Raw genomic sequence first — 14541 nt, forward strand, 5'->3', positions numbered from 1 at the left:
CACAAGTTACTTCCTATCTAGAGAGGCAACCATTGCATATTTCCTGATAATGTGGGCTTGACTACTTCAAATGTGACATCCTTTGCACCTGAAAACAGATTTCAGGACTATGAGACTTGAATCTTTATTTCTCACTATATCAACAGTGAGTAGTTGTCTATGTTGACTTTGGGCGGTATCTTGAGGTTCTTTGACCATGTGATCATGGTCACATTAGCTGCCAACAGGGAAGGTCTGTAGACCCCTTGTGGATGCTTTAGCCACAAACGTATGGCAAGAAATTATTTCTGTAGTATTAAATTATAGTTCACGGCTGTGTTTTGTCCTATAGCACATTCCATCATATGAGTGTAAATGAGACTTGCTTGAACGCACACTACCAACATCTGTCAGAGGAATCTGGACACTAGCTCTGAACCAGGAAACCAGGAAATTGATGAGTTCTACAGATTGTTGTACTTTAAAAAAAAAAAAAAAAAATTCTTCTGTCAGCTATGAATCTACCAATTTTAATTAATTTCCCCTTGTTTCTTGTATATGAGAGTTGTATGGATGGAAGTTGAATTTTTTTTTTCTCTTGCTTTATGCATCCACTTCAAAGCCATGCTGTAGCATGGTGGTTCTCAAACGGGGTCACAAGGTTATTATGTGGGGGGGGGAGGGTTGCGAGCTGGCAGCCTCCACCCCAAACCCCGCTTCACCTCCAGCATTTTTAAATGTGCTAAATATAAAAAAAGTGTTTTTAATTTATAAGGGGGGGGTCACACTCAAAGGCTTGCTGTGTGAAGGGGGTCACCAATACAAAAGTTTGAGAACCACTGCTATAGCACAAGTTACTTTCTGATAAACTTTCTTTTATTCTCTGGGATCCCCAGTGTCATTATGCATGCCTGCTCATCCCAGACCTCTGAAAAAACTAAAACAACTCAGAGCTTACATTATCCTTCTTGTACTGGTCTGGTCTCAATTCAGAGAATGAAAATTAAAATGGCTAGAGGTCTGGGCTTTAGTATAGCAAATTCTGGACTAGTATTATAAAAAAGGCAAGATGATGCTTGGAGCAATCTGATTTTAAAGAATGTGTCACTTAACATTTTAAAACTTTTTCATTGTTTTTGAAAACTTGTATGCGTTCATGTTGCCACTGTGACTTCCTCTCCTGATGAGGTCCTAAACTGCTGCTGCACTAAGCAGTTATATATTCAAAAGGAACTGTAAAGTTTAAGAAGTGGTCAGACTCTGCATGCATCTGATGAAGTGGGTTCTAGCCCATGAAAGCTTATGCCCAAATAAACTTGTTAGTCTCTGAGGTGCCACAAGGACTCCTCATTGTTTTTAATAAGTTAAGAATCATTCATGTTATAACATCCAGTATTTCAGACTGTGGCACAGAGAAATGCTTTGGTAGATGCGTAGACTTTCTGGACTAGAAAACTCTTCCACACACTAGTCCTGGACCCAGTTATCCTGGTCCAACAGTGTCTTCCACTCTGTTTCCTTTTGAACCTTTGGCTCAGGATCCTGGCTCTAAATGAGTTTCTTGTCCTTCCTTCCACTGGTTCCATTACTTTATCATACCACTGCTGTGTCTGTAGTTTTGCATAAGATTAAGAAAAGCAGTTTAAAGTAGAAGAGAACTCTCTCTTGCCTTCCTATAATACTGTAATATGCTGATGTAAATTAGCCCCTTCTGTTTGCTTCATACATGGTTATACTCCTGATTAGACTCTCTCTGAAAATCTTCCTCTTACAGTAATTTTTTAAATAAACATTCTTGCAGAGTTTGAGTATTTGTTAAGCAAAAAATTTATCTAGTTTTACAGAATATTTATCCTTTTAGTTTTGTTTTATCATGTGTTCCTTTTCCCTTGAAGACATGACTGACTTTTATAGTTCTGCTTTTCTTTTTGATGAGGAACAATTGAACTTGAATCTAAAACATAATTTCTTGCTTCAGCTCTCCATGACTGGCTGTAAAAAGACTCTTCCGTAGTAACACACTCAACAAAGATCCCACTTGTATAGTGCAATCTTAATTCTGCCCCTTGTCAGAACTAATAAGGTTGCAGTGTTCTTTTGGCTAATTACCCATAAAATGGTGTGATAGTTCATGTGACAGGATTTGTGAACATATAGTGGACAATGGTGAAACAACTTGCCCGTAACGCCGGTCTCTTCCTAACCCCTGTCAGTGACGTTGGTTTATGCTATGAAGCAAAAGGGTTTATATCCCTTTATAAAAATGTTTGTTCTGTCTGTTGTATCTGTAGGCATTCATATCGATAGAAACCTTGATTTCTTTTTCAAATTCTCCTAAGCTCTTGGCCTCCGTATTTTGTGAACGTGAATTCCACAGATTATATTATGCTTTTATTAGTTATAAATTTGTTGCCAGTTTTATTTAATGCCCCTTTATTCTTGTAGTATACGTGATTTGTTGTGTGGATCCTTGATGGGACAGTGTTTTAGCATAATAGGTCCTCTCTAAACAATAAAACTGTTTCTGAGAACAGTTCACTTGCTAAAGTAAAGTCTGCACTGGTGAAGGGGAACATTCACTAACAAATGTTCGTGGTAACAAATCTCTGTAGATAAGGGATTTAATTTAAAAAAAAATCAGTGTACATTAATGAAAACGGCTATATTTTGGAGTGCTCTTTATTCTTCTGCAGTTGATTACTTTTCTGTGTTGTTTTTCTAGTAGATGTTGTAACTGATTTAAAATATGTCATTGACTTATTTGCAGGCCAGTAATGGGCAATGGTACCAGATGAATGATTCTGTTGTGTCCAACAGTGACATCAGATCTGTGCTCAATCAGCAAGCTTATGTGCTCTTTTATATCAGGTAATATCAAGTACCAAAATGTGTTCAAAATTCAGTTACTTTCTTGTCCTTCATAATTTTTTTTTTCCCCATTTGTGTTTTTCCTCTCCTGGGGAAAAAATCCAATTTGGTTAATTCATCTCTGTCTACCCTAAAACTCCATTTATAGTTTAAAGCTATAGAAGTTGTCCTTCCCTGCCTGACTTTTTGCTCGTGTAAGTTAAACGTCTGTCTTCCTACTCCCACTACTGAAAGAGTTATCTACAGAGTGAAGTGATGCCTGTATAGGTGGAGCATTTTGAATCTTCTGGATCAAATGCTGTGTAATTGGTTGACTTCAAGGGTGGGAGATAGAGGTGATGGGTGTTGTGAAGTTGAGTTGCTGCTTGGGGTTGGGAAAATATAATAGGAGGTCTGTTATCTAATTTACGATTTGTAGCCTTGGTTAAAGTTTTTGTTTAAAAACAAAACAAAACACAGTTCTGTGAAGTATTTAGCTGTGAGATGTGTCTAAAGCCTGAGCTAAGCAAAAGAACAAATATGAATGAATGAATGAATTACTAATTATCTGTTTTGGTTTTTTTTAGGTCCCATGATATGAAAAATGGAGGAGAACACCCTCATTCTATTCATACACCAGGACAGTCTTCTCCCCGTCCAGTTATCAATCAGCGGGTGGTTAATAGCAGGCAGGGGGCATCAGGATTTATTGGACCACAGCTTCCTCCTCACATGATTAAGGTAATCTTCATATGTAGATAATGGCATCAACTTGATAGCAGGAGTTTTGTAAACAGCCTTTGTTTATTTTTTATAAATGTTCAGGATCTCAGATTTCCTTTTCCCACAATACTGCTCTGTGCGCAGTGCTCCTTCTGCAGTCTAAGCAGCTAGAAACACTTTAATAGAGACAAACGCTGAACTGTGCAAATATTACTTCCACATTGCTTTGAAATTCAAACTAGGTGCCAAAAGTACTCAAAAAAGCACACTGTCAAAATATTTACTTTAAATAATATTTGAATTTATTAAAACTGAAATAATTTTAAAAATCCAATTTACTTGCTTTATTTATGCTGTTTCGTCTTTTGGACCTCAGTTGAGCTGGTGAAACAGACTGGCTTGTTCTCAGTTATTAGTACTGTGCAAATGTTCTAAGGTTTGCAAATAATAGGGTTTTTTGTTTTGGATTTTTGTTTTGTATCTTGCAATCAGCAAAGCATTGCAGTTGGTGTTAGCTTTTTAAAAAACAAAACAAAACGTAAACACTGAAAATCTGTGAACAAAATGTGAACACTAAACTACCAGCAAGATTTTTATATATAACTCATATAGGGGTGTTTTCTGCTTAGTCACTGGGGCAGTTTGTAGAAATATCAAGTAAGCCCATTATGTCTTGGGATATTAAATGCTGTCTATCCACATGCGCACATTTTCATAGTGATTTCTTTGTAATTACAGAATTCCAGTCATTTAAATGGAACTGGATCACTGAAAGAAACTCCAAGCAGTTCTGTGGCAAGTGCTAGCAATGTTACCCTAAACAGACCAGCTTCAGCTCCACCTTCAACTTCCATTCAAAACTGGACAATTAACAGACCCATTATTCCTGACCCTTCGAAAAAACAGAAAATCACTATCAGTATTCACAATAACAAATTGCCTGCTCGCCAAACTCTGTCTCAACCCAACCTTCATAATTCTTTGGAGAATCTCAGCAAACCTGTTCCTTCGTCCACGATTACGAATTCCTCTGCAGTAAAGTCTACCTCAAATGCACCTACAATGTCAGTTGCTACTAAAGTATCTAAACAAACAGCTCCTAGTGACTCTTGTTCTAAGCCATTAATGAATGGCAAGTCTAAACTAAACTCTAGTACGTTGGTCCCTTACGGTGCAGAATCTTCAGAAGAATCTGATGAGGAGTCGAAGGGACTAGTTAAGGAGAATGGCCACTCAAAATCCTTTAATGGAATTTTGATTGGAAATGTAGTTAGTACATTACAGAACTCTTGTTCTTCCTGTCAAAATGCTGAAGAGGCTGTATCCCAGCATGAACTGCCAAAAAATGTTACAGTTAATGGTGCTATTAGTATAGATAGTGATCCTGAAGAAAATGGATTGAAATTTGAAGAATCTACTTGCCAAGTCAAGCCTGTTAAATCTACAGAAATTCCATTTCCTAAAGTGAATGGATTGCATGGAAAAGTGAGTTTTATATTTGTTTCTTCTACAATTTCTCTTCGTGGCAGATTATAAATATGACTGTGATGTGTTCAATGTTAAAATGTTCCTCATTCAGGCAAAGTTCAGAGGAAAATATACAACACAGGCTGCTGTCATAGCACTTCGTGCTGCAATCCCTTAGATCTTGCATGCTAAGCAGGGTTGAGCTGAATCAATACTTGCTAATCTCATTTCTATATCTGTAAGATGGAGAGGATGCATCTCTCAGTGGTGTCTTAATAATATTTAGCATTTGTGTAATGTTTTGCAAACACGAACTATTCTTCTGAGGTGGGTACGGTAAGCATTATGTTGTGCTCAGGTACCAGAGAGGTAGGTGTGATAAATACCTGGCTATAATTCCATCTGGTAAAACGGGGAAACTGAAACATGGAGAGGTTAAGTGATTTACCCGAGTCTGAATAGCAAGTCATGCTTAGGATCTGGGTCTACAAAACCACACTGCTTTTTTATGAAGGCTGATGTTGATGTAAAACTTTGAGGTAGTAAAGTGCTCAGTGGTGTTGTCCCAGTGCATGTTGGGGGACATTGTGGTGTTAGGTGTGCAGTGTGTCAGATGAGACAAAACCTGTGGTGCTGACCATCAGTGAACATAGGACATCATAGTCTCTAAGGTGCCACAAGTACTCCTACTCTTTATAAGAGGAGTGCTGATTCTGGTATGTTGTCCAGATTTCATCTGACAGTTGTATTCTGCCTGTTTTAATTCCCCTACAGTTTAAAGTGTGTAGTATTGTACTTACTTTTTCTTTTTCTAAATTGGTGATGTAGTATTGTTGTGTGCTGTTAATGCTTGCAATATTGAATGTTAGGTGCAATGCCTACAGTGATCCATGTGTATAGTTCGTATGTCTGATTATGATTGGAAAATGCTCTAGGACTTTTTAGGCTGAGATGCTATGTAAGTTTGTATGATTGCTATCGTTCTGTATGTTTTAACTCATACCTTTTAATTGTAGATAATACCTACAGCTTTGCCACCAGTTCCTGAAGATAGGATTTTAGAGTCTTTCCGATATAACCAGTTGAAAAGCTTGTCAGAGGAAATAAGGTAAAATACACTTTTTGTCCAAATTAAGATTCTATACAAGTTTTATTATGGGTATACTAACTATTAATAATACTTAAATGGAAAGATTTAGATCACTGTAGGAATACCATACCAAAACTAATGGTAGTGAGAACAGAACTTATGTTTGGCATTGTGCCTATTCTTCTAATATGTAAAACCTGTTGATGCCTCATGGAAAACTTTGGAAAAACATTCTATGTAGAAACCATTCTGTTGTATTGTCTATATTTTCTATATTCCTCTTCCCCTTTTTTTCACTCCTAGGGATGCATGCATGAACACGATATCTATTTATTAGTGTGGGTATAAGTATTTTTCGGTCTACCACACTTCTAAAATAGGGGCAGCTCATTAGGAGTAATCCCAGCTGCTCTGCTAGGACACTGACCAGGTGAGTGTAAATTCCTGCCACCTGCCTTCCCTTGCCTCGGGAGGGAGGGAGAGGGAAACTCACTATTACAACATTTTTATTGTGGGGAAAGGCAACCATAGCGAGTATGATCACGAGTCAACACAGCAGATAGATGGAGGGGGAAGTAGGAGAACTGACAGGGTAGGTGCTCCTGAAGTGTTGCACATAGAAAAGCAAGCAAAAGAGCTTCTCCATGAGGAGGGAATATATTATAAGTAGATGTGTTTCTAAACAGAATGTCTTTCAGAGTTTTCCAGGAGTCAGATGTTTACTGATGAAAAGGATTTTACTCTTAACAATCATCATGTAGATTATTTCTTATTTCTGATGAAAGTCACACATACATTTCTATTTTGTGCAGTGCAACTGGACTTGAAAAAACTTCTGAAAGTGATGGTCATATAGAAACTTTAGTCGGTGGCAACAATACTGTTTCCTATGAGAAGTCTAGTAAAGTTCCCGCTAACCTTAGCTGCAATGTCCAGAATCCCTTTACTGCATCAGATCCCGAGACCATTTCTACCAAAGAAGAAATTGCCGAAAGTATTGTATCAAAAACTGATCATGCACATTCTGATATCAGTGGTCAGTGTAACACTAAGAAAATATCCCTGGGAATTGATGATGAATTCTCTAAACAGTGTGATACTAAGGATTATGCAGATAAGATGATAGGAACACAAGAGGTAAAAATGACTTTGAAAGAGAGCCCTCTGCACATCAGAGGGTCTGCTGAGACTGCAGAGAAATTGGGGCAAAGTCCCTTCATAAAGTCTGACAATGAATGTAGTTCTAAAAAACTTGCAGCTCTAAACATTATAGATAAATGCCAAGAAACAAAGGAGAGTGCTAATAATTACACAGATGTACCACCTACTAATGATTCTTCTGCTACAAGGTTGAATAAAGTTTTAGAGAGTCATTCTAAAGAAAACAATGGACTGGATGGTAATGAAATATGTGAAGAAAATAAGGATAGGCAAAAATTTAAGTCTCATTCTCCAATTAAGGAAAAAAATTGCACCCCCAAAAAAATTGACAAAGGGCATTACCGTACTAAAAGAGAGCGCTCTGAAAATGAAGAGCAGGAGAAGCAAATCAAAAGCAAACCAGATGATGATTATTCCAAAAAAAGGCAATCCTATAGCAAGGAGAGTACGAAGCAAGATCGCCATAAGCAGGAGCACTGCAATGGAAATAAGAACAAACTTATACATAGTGAAAGAAACAGCCCTGATAATGGCAGAAGTTTAGGAAAATACACCCATTATAGATCCCGAAGTAGAGGGAAAACTGATCAGGAGAGGAGTAGATATTACCATTCTAAAAGGGAAAGATCTTGGAGTAGGGAAAGATATTACCAAGATATGCCAAGGAGATGGGACAAGTGCAGATATTACAACGATTATCCTTCTTATGCAGCAAGAGATGGTAGAGACAGAAAATTCTTTCATGGGGACAGAGACTATGACAAATCAAGTCAGGTTTACAACAGTAGGTCATATAGGGATTATTATTACACAAGCAGATGGAATCATGAACCAGTAGCTAAAGAGAGAGAGAAACATCATTTCGGCAGCTCCAAAATAGACTTGTATAATTGCTCAGCTCCCTCTCAGCACTCTGAAAAATATTCCCATGAAAAATGTGCATCCATGTCTGAAGAAAACAATATAAGTTTTGAGACGTCTTGCCACAAATATGAATATCTAAAAGACAGAAAAAGAAAATGTGCTAGTCTAGAAAGTAGTGACAGTGATATGGAAAAGAAACAGAGAAGGAGTTTGCAGAGTGAGCCAACGGAAGAGCAAAAAGTGAAAAAACACAAGAAGTCAAAGAAAAAAAAGAAGTCCAAAGATAAACACCGAGAGAAAGATGACAGGTAAGCAAGAGAAACTTTTATTTACAATGTTCTAAACAAACTCCTCTTTCTAATTTGTCTCTAGCTGTTTCCCTGCTCTTCCCCTTTTTTTCCATTGCTTCTGAGCCCATTGCACTGTAAAATCTGTCAGGGGAAATCATGTTAGTTTGATGTGTCTTGCATAGATGGGATCAAACCATGTTGTTGAGTTGTGTAAGGGCTTTGGAACAAGATGAAACAAATCATGTTATAATCATCTGCAAACAGACCCTGACTAAGTTTATTTTCAAAACAGGCTATGGTCAAACTTTTCTTCCCAAAGTAGAGATGGGCTAAATTTGTTTACACCAAATGGTAGCCTGGAATAGAGAGGTGGAGTCATGTAGCTCTTCTTTTAACTGAATGGAAGCTGTATGTGTCCTGTCACAACTCTAGATGGGTGTGCAGTGCAAAGGACCAGTTTATGTGTATAGGAAAAGGAGATTTGGAGAGACGCTAGTGTTTCTCTGCCCTCCCTATCCAACAAAACCACCAGTATTTTTGTTAGAGGGGAGTGCAGGTGCAGTGAAGTACAGCATGACAGTAAGGTAGAGAAGGCAGGGAAATACTAATGCTTTCCCTCTTTCTTCTTCTGAACCCTTTAGTTGATCCTGAGGTCCTCCAGCTGGACTCCACTAGTCTTAACAAACCCTGTTCAAGAACAATCTCTTCCCCCTCCATGAGAGAGCTCATGGTTGTACTGGGATTCTTCCTTGCCCAAGGCAGCAATCCCAGTCAGCGCAGGGAGCCACCTTTATCATACAGCCCCCCAACTATACTCATCTGCAGGCCTGAAACCCGTTCTGTCTCCCACGGAAACCAGTAATATCCTCTGTTGGTTTTTATTGCAGAAAAGGAAACTTATAGCAAGTCATAACTTTACTTAGGCTTTGTGAAATAAGAAGCCTGAGAGTTTGTTCAGAGGCCCCCCAAAAAGTCAGAATCACAAGTGAAACTTCAAAAAGGTGGGATTTAAAATTGCTTAGAATTCCTACAGTACAGAAGTATGTGTTATGAAAACCAGGTAGAAAATCAGTTTTTCTTCCTAAGTGATCTGTGTGAAGCTTATTGCTAATTTAAGGGAGTACAGCACTGGTTTTCTTGTGTTTGCAACATAACTAAACTATGGAGCCATTAAGGCACCCCACTGCTCAGAACTATATGATAATGCTTCCTGTCAGAGCAGATGAATTGCATCATGTTGTGACCCTTCTACTGACAGCCTCGTGTTTTAGGTCCACTTTCGTATTTATTCTTAATTGCTAATTATTTATAATTTGATTTTAAATATTATAAAACGCAAAGATGGACCAGTTAAATCACTTGATGGACTGAACTCCATGAGTATGGCTGGGAGTGAAGAAAATGTTGTTCTACTTTGAGTTGCATTCTGTTATACAGTTCCTTATTTCATATTGTGTGAAAGTGACCTATGGATACCTTGGTTGCCAGCAACTAGTGTATTTCGAGTGTTGGAGCACACCGGGCCATGGTTATATATATCGCACAATGGGACCAAATTCTATGGCAACAGTCACTACATTCCACAGCAATATTAATTTATTCTGTTGTCTTGAAATTCTTTTAATTTCCATCTCCAACCCACCCCACACATTACTAGGTTCATTGTTGGAATCTATTCACTGACTTAAAATTGGTGGATGATTACATTCAACAGTGATTAGATTTGCGGGTAGTTTTTGCTTTGATCACCAGGTGGTTCCTCTCCAAACCCTGGGGCTTGGCTCCTGCACTTTTCTCCAGCCAGCCCGGTTAATCAATCTACATTTCTGATTCCTCCCATTCCCTTGCTGCAAATTGAGCTCTAGCTCTAACACTACTACCCCTGCTGCCTGACTCTGTGGAACAATACAGGGAACAGGCATTGCAATCCAGTTATCCCCTCCGCAGCTGATCTGTTATGCAAAGTGCATTACCTGATGTATTGAATATTCCACTACTTTCAGCAGAGCAGCACAGATGCTGGAGCAGAGGAACAGTAGCACAGCTCTTAAGAAAATAAGATGTGCTCTTTATTTTGAGCTTTGGCCAGCCAGATTGCTTATGTATAAATAAAGTGTAATATGTTTGTAACAATAGTATAAGCATCACAATTGTTTTCATATTAACTTCTACGTTTTTTTCAGACATCACCAGGATTCAGACTTCTCTGGGGCCTGCTCTGATTCTGACATCCACAAACATAAGAAAAAGAAGAAGAAAAAGAAGAAACATACAAAGAAATCTGAGGGGTTTATTGAATATTTAGATCCTAATATCCAGAAGGCTGTTGGTTCTGAGGCTAATAAGACATGGGAGAAAAAAGAATTTCATTGTACAGATGACCCTCCATCTGAAGAATATAGTAAACATGGGAGTAAATGGCCTCATGAGGGAGGGGATGCTGATTCCTGTCATAAAACAAAATACATAGGAGGAGACCAGGAAAATAGCTATCACATATCTAAAGAGTATAGCAAAGGTAAGAGACCATTAAAAATTAATGGGATTTCTGTTTTTTCAAATAGAGAAAAATATTAAAAGTTATTTTAAGTGCTTTGTAATACATATACAGTATGCCACATCTTTCAGACACCAAGCAACACCGTTATGTTGGATAATTTCTTCAGTTTTGTATATCTGTGAAGTAAAGTAGATAAAATTAGTGATTTTTACTTACCTTGGGTTATTGACTAGGTAGTTGCTGTCATCAGCATGTTTGTTACAAGAAATCCTTGGGCAGATCGTATTGATGAGTCGTAGTATGAGCTTACATCAGGTAGGGAGGGGAAGAATAGCATTGTTGCTATTGTGCATTCTGCCTGTGTCAAGTCTGCTTAATTTAAATATTTGTCTTTTGGTTTTTTTTTTCCTGAGCACAGTTCATATTTTTATACTAATTTGTGTCATATAAATAAATTGTTTTTGGTGAGGGGAGGAGGGGAAGTCCAAAAAATTTTGGAATCCAGTAATCCTTGACCAACAAAGTTTCTGCATAAAATCATTCCTCATATATAGGGCCCTACCAAATTCATGGTCCATTTTGGTCAATTTCAGTCATGGAATTTTAAAAATTATAAATTTCATCTATTTAAATCCTGAAATTTCACAGTGTTGTAATTTGTAGGCGTCATGACCCAAAAAGGAGTTGGGGAGGGTGAGGGTTTGCAAGGTTATTGGAGGGGGGGGTTGCGGTACTGCTACCCTTACTTCTGCGCTGCTGCTGGCGGTACTGCCTTCAGAGCTGGGCAGCTGGAGAGTGGTGGCTGCTGGCCGGGAGCCCAGCTCTGAAGGCAGAGCAGGTTCTAGCAGCAGCACAGAAATAAGGATGGCATGGCATGGTATGGTACTGCCACCATTACTTCTGCCCTGCTGCTGGTGGGGCGCTGCCTTCAGAGCTGGGTGCCCGGCCAACAACTGCCGCACTCCTGCTGCCCAGCTCTTAAGTCAGTGCAGAAGTATGGGTGGCAATACTGCAACCCCCCAAAATGACCTTGTAACCCCCCTGCAGCTGCCTTTGGGGTCAGGACCCCCAATCTGAGAAATGCTGGTCTCCCTGTAAAATCTGCATACTAGAGAGTAAAAGCACACAAAAGACCAGATTTAAGAGGGGAGACCAGATTTCACGGCCCGTGATGCGTTTTTCATGGCTGTGAATTTGGTAGGGCCCTAATCATATACAAACTACCAATGGATGTGTTTTCCTACATTATCATGTGGGAAATTGGATTGTAATTCATCCCTTCTTTTCTGAGCAGGGAAGTGGGAGGAAAGCCTTACATTGCTCTGTAATAACTCCTCTGGCCATGTTGGAAACATTGGTGACTGGCTAAGGGGATAACTCCTTGCGTAAGAGAATGGATAGCACTGTTGTTGTAATTAGTGAATCTTGTGACTAAAGGAGATGAAGGAAATAAGGGTGGATGATTTAAATCAAAATAACAAATCACCAACTCTAATCTTGATTTAAATCAGCAAGCAGGAAATCTTGACACAAATTACAGATTTTAATTTTGTTTTACATTTGGGACTGGACTTGGATTTATGAGACCTGCGTTCTATTCCCAGCTCAGTCACTGGTCTGCTAGGTGACCTTGGGTACCTCATATCTGTAAAATGGGGAGAATGATGGTTACATCCTTTGTCAAGTGCTTTGAGATCTACTGATAAATGCTGTATAAGACCTAGGTATTTGCACTTCTAAATTACTTTCCTAGAGAAAAATTCAGTCTCATTGATTAGTATAACCATTTAAACATGCTAATTTTCAATCAAATATCACTTTTTACACTAAATTTTATACTTTTGCTAAACAGGAGGATAAACTGCATCTATACACCTTTAAGAAATTATATAGCTTAATGTATGTATCTATCATTTTCTTAATTATTGTATTTTTGTTAGAAAATGAAAAGCTAATTTCTATATTCTTTGTATCAAAGTGCATTTGGATGGAATTTTAACGTAAAAAACATTTAAAATGTTTTTAGTTAAATAAAACTACTGTAAAGGTGCTGGATGTATAAAGTTTACCAAACTGTGTAAAAATGTAAAATCATTTAGAACTGATTTTATTAAGCACAGGAAGTTTAAATTATCACAGTGGGCCAGATTTTCAAAGGTATATAGGCACTTAAAGATGCACATAGAGGCCCACTGGGATTTTCAGAAGTGCCTAAGGACTAGGTAGGAACATAATGCCCATTGAAATTAACAGCCATTGAAATCAATGGGAGTTGTATGCCTAACCTGTTTTAGGTACTTTTGAAATCCCATTAAGCCCCTATCTGCATCTTTAGGCCTAAATACCTTTGAAAAGCTGGCCTATTGTCCAGGTTTTTACAATGAGTAGATCTCCTCCTTTCCCATCTGGTTTTTATTTATAGAGTGGAGAAAAACAAGCTTTTCTGCTTGTCAGTTCCCATTCAGTTTCTCAACTTTGAATGAACTAATCCCGAAGAAAATATTCTCCGCATTTGCTAGCTAAACTAAAAGTAATTAAGGCAAAAGCTTTTCTGCACAACAGAAACTGACAGTACTGATATCTGGGAAAATGTAAATCACTCCATTGTAAAGACTGAAAATAATAGCTACTTAATGCAGTACATATTGTTACAAAGCTTGAGTTGGCCCCAACAGTTAGATATTTTCCTCCTGATTCTGTATATAATTAAAAAAGCAGCACCCTTTAGATCAGGGGTTCTCAAACGGGATCGCGAGGTCATTACGTGAGAGGTCGCGAGCTGTCAACCTCCACCCCAAATCCCGCTTGCCTCCAGCATTTATAATGGTGTTAAATATATTTAAACAGTATGTTTTAATTTATTATGGGGGTTGCACACAGAGGCTTGCGATGTGAAAGGGGTCACCAGTAAAAAAGTTTGAGACCCACTGAATAGATGCACCATATCTTTTGTTATTTTAATAGATTATAGCAATTTGAGGCCTTAACTTAGATTGTCATAATTTCATATTTAATTTTAAATGGGTTTAAGAATTATTTAATTTGAATTAAAAATCTGACTTTAAAAAAAAATCAATTTTTACCCACCCTTTTGTAAATACAAGAAACCATGTAAGGGAGAAGCAAAAAGATGGTCAGCAATGCTCCACCCAGAGAATCACTGCCCCAAAGAAATCATGAATTAAGGAAGATTTAAGATTGGACACATTGGAAGTCTCCCTGTGAAGATGTACAGTCAAACCACGCAATAATGCGCCCTGCGATAACGCGAATTTGGATATAACGCGATCATAAGTTGGCTCCCCTTTAAGGCCATAATACTGTTCACAATTTGCCGGAATACTTTTTTTACGACATTTATAAATAAACCGTGTTCTTCCGGTCTTATAGAATAAAGTGACTCATGGCCATTGCAGGCCCATTGCACTTAGTTCTCGGGTTGTACTTGTGTATGATATTTGCTTATGAACTTGTTGTTAATTTCCTATATTTTTAAAAACATTTTACCGTTATGGATACGCCAGTTTGCAAACGCAAGTCATTTTCTGTACAAGAGAAATTGTATGCCCTGGATCAACTAAAGAAGGGCAAACAACAAACTTAGCTTGCTAGAGATCTAG

General features: G+C 38.1%; 2 protein-coding genes across 5 annotated transcripts in view; one reads left to right on the top strand and one right to left on the bottom strand.

Moving 5' to 3' along the window:
- Positions 1 to 14541, top strand: part of USP42 (ubiquitin specific peptidase 42) — a 42025-nt gene that overhangs the window by 19490 nt on the left and 7994 nt on the right. For all 3 annotated transcript variants that reach the window (XR_006274737.1, XM_043493786.1, XM_038418613.2), the window contains exons 11-16: positions 2747 to 2847; positions 3414 to 3567; positions 4288 to 5034; positions 6033 to 6124; positions 6919 to 8439; positions 10605 to 10939. Coding sequence is in view for 2 of the 3 variants with exons in the window: in XM_043493786.1 (XP_043349721.1) it covers positions 2747 to 2847; positions 3414 to 3567; positions 4288 to 5034; positions 6033 to 6124; positions 6919 to 8439; positions 10605 to 10939 (2950 nt within the window). In the remaining variant the exon portion in view is untranslated. The remainder of the gene's footprint in view (positions 1 to 2746; positions 2848 to 3413; positions 3568 to 4287; positions 5035 to 6032; positions 6125 to 6918; positions 8440 to 10604; positions 10940 to 14541) is intronic.
- The window catches only part of CYTH3 (cytohesin 3), a 99696-nt gene continuing 94127 nt past the window's right edge, over positions 8973 to 14541 (bottom strand). The window contains exon 15 of one of the 2 annotated variants that reach the window (XR_006274739.1): positions 8973 to 11097. The gene's annotated coding sequence lies outside the window, so the exon portion shown is untranslated. Of the gene's footprint in view, positions 11098 to 11801; positions 12567 to 14541 lie in introns of those variants that run through there. The other variant, XR_005295223.2, reaches the window with a different exon arrangement.

The sequence above is a fragment of the Dermochelys coriacea genome, chromosome 10 (assembly GCF_009764565.3).
Source record: "Dermochelys coriacea isolate rDerCor1 chromosome 10, rDerCor1.pri.v4, whole genome shotgun sequence".
Taxonomy (NCBI): domain Eukaryota; kingdom Metazoa; phylum Chordata; order Testudines; family Dermochelyidae; genus Dermochelys; species Dermochelys coriacea.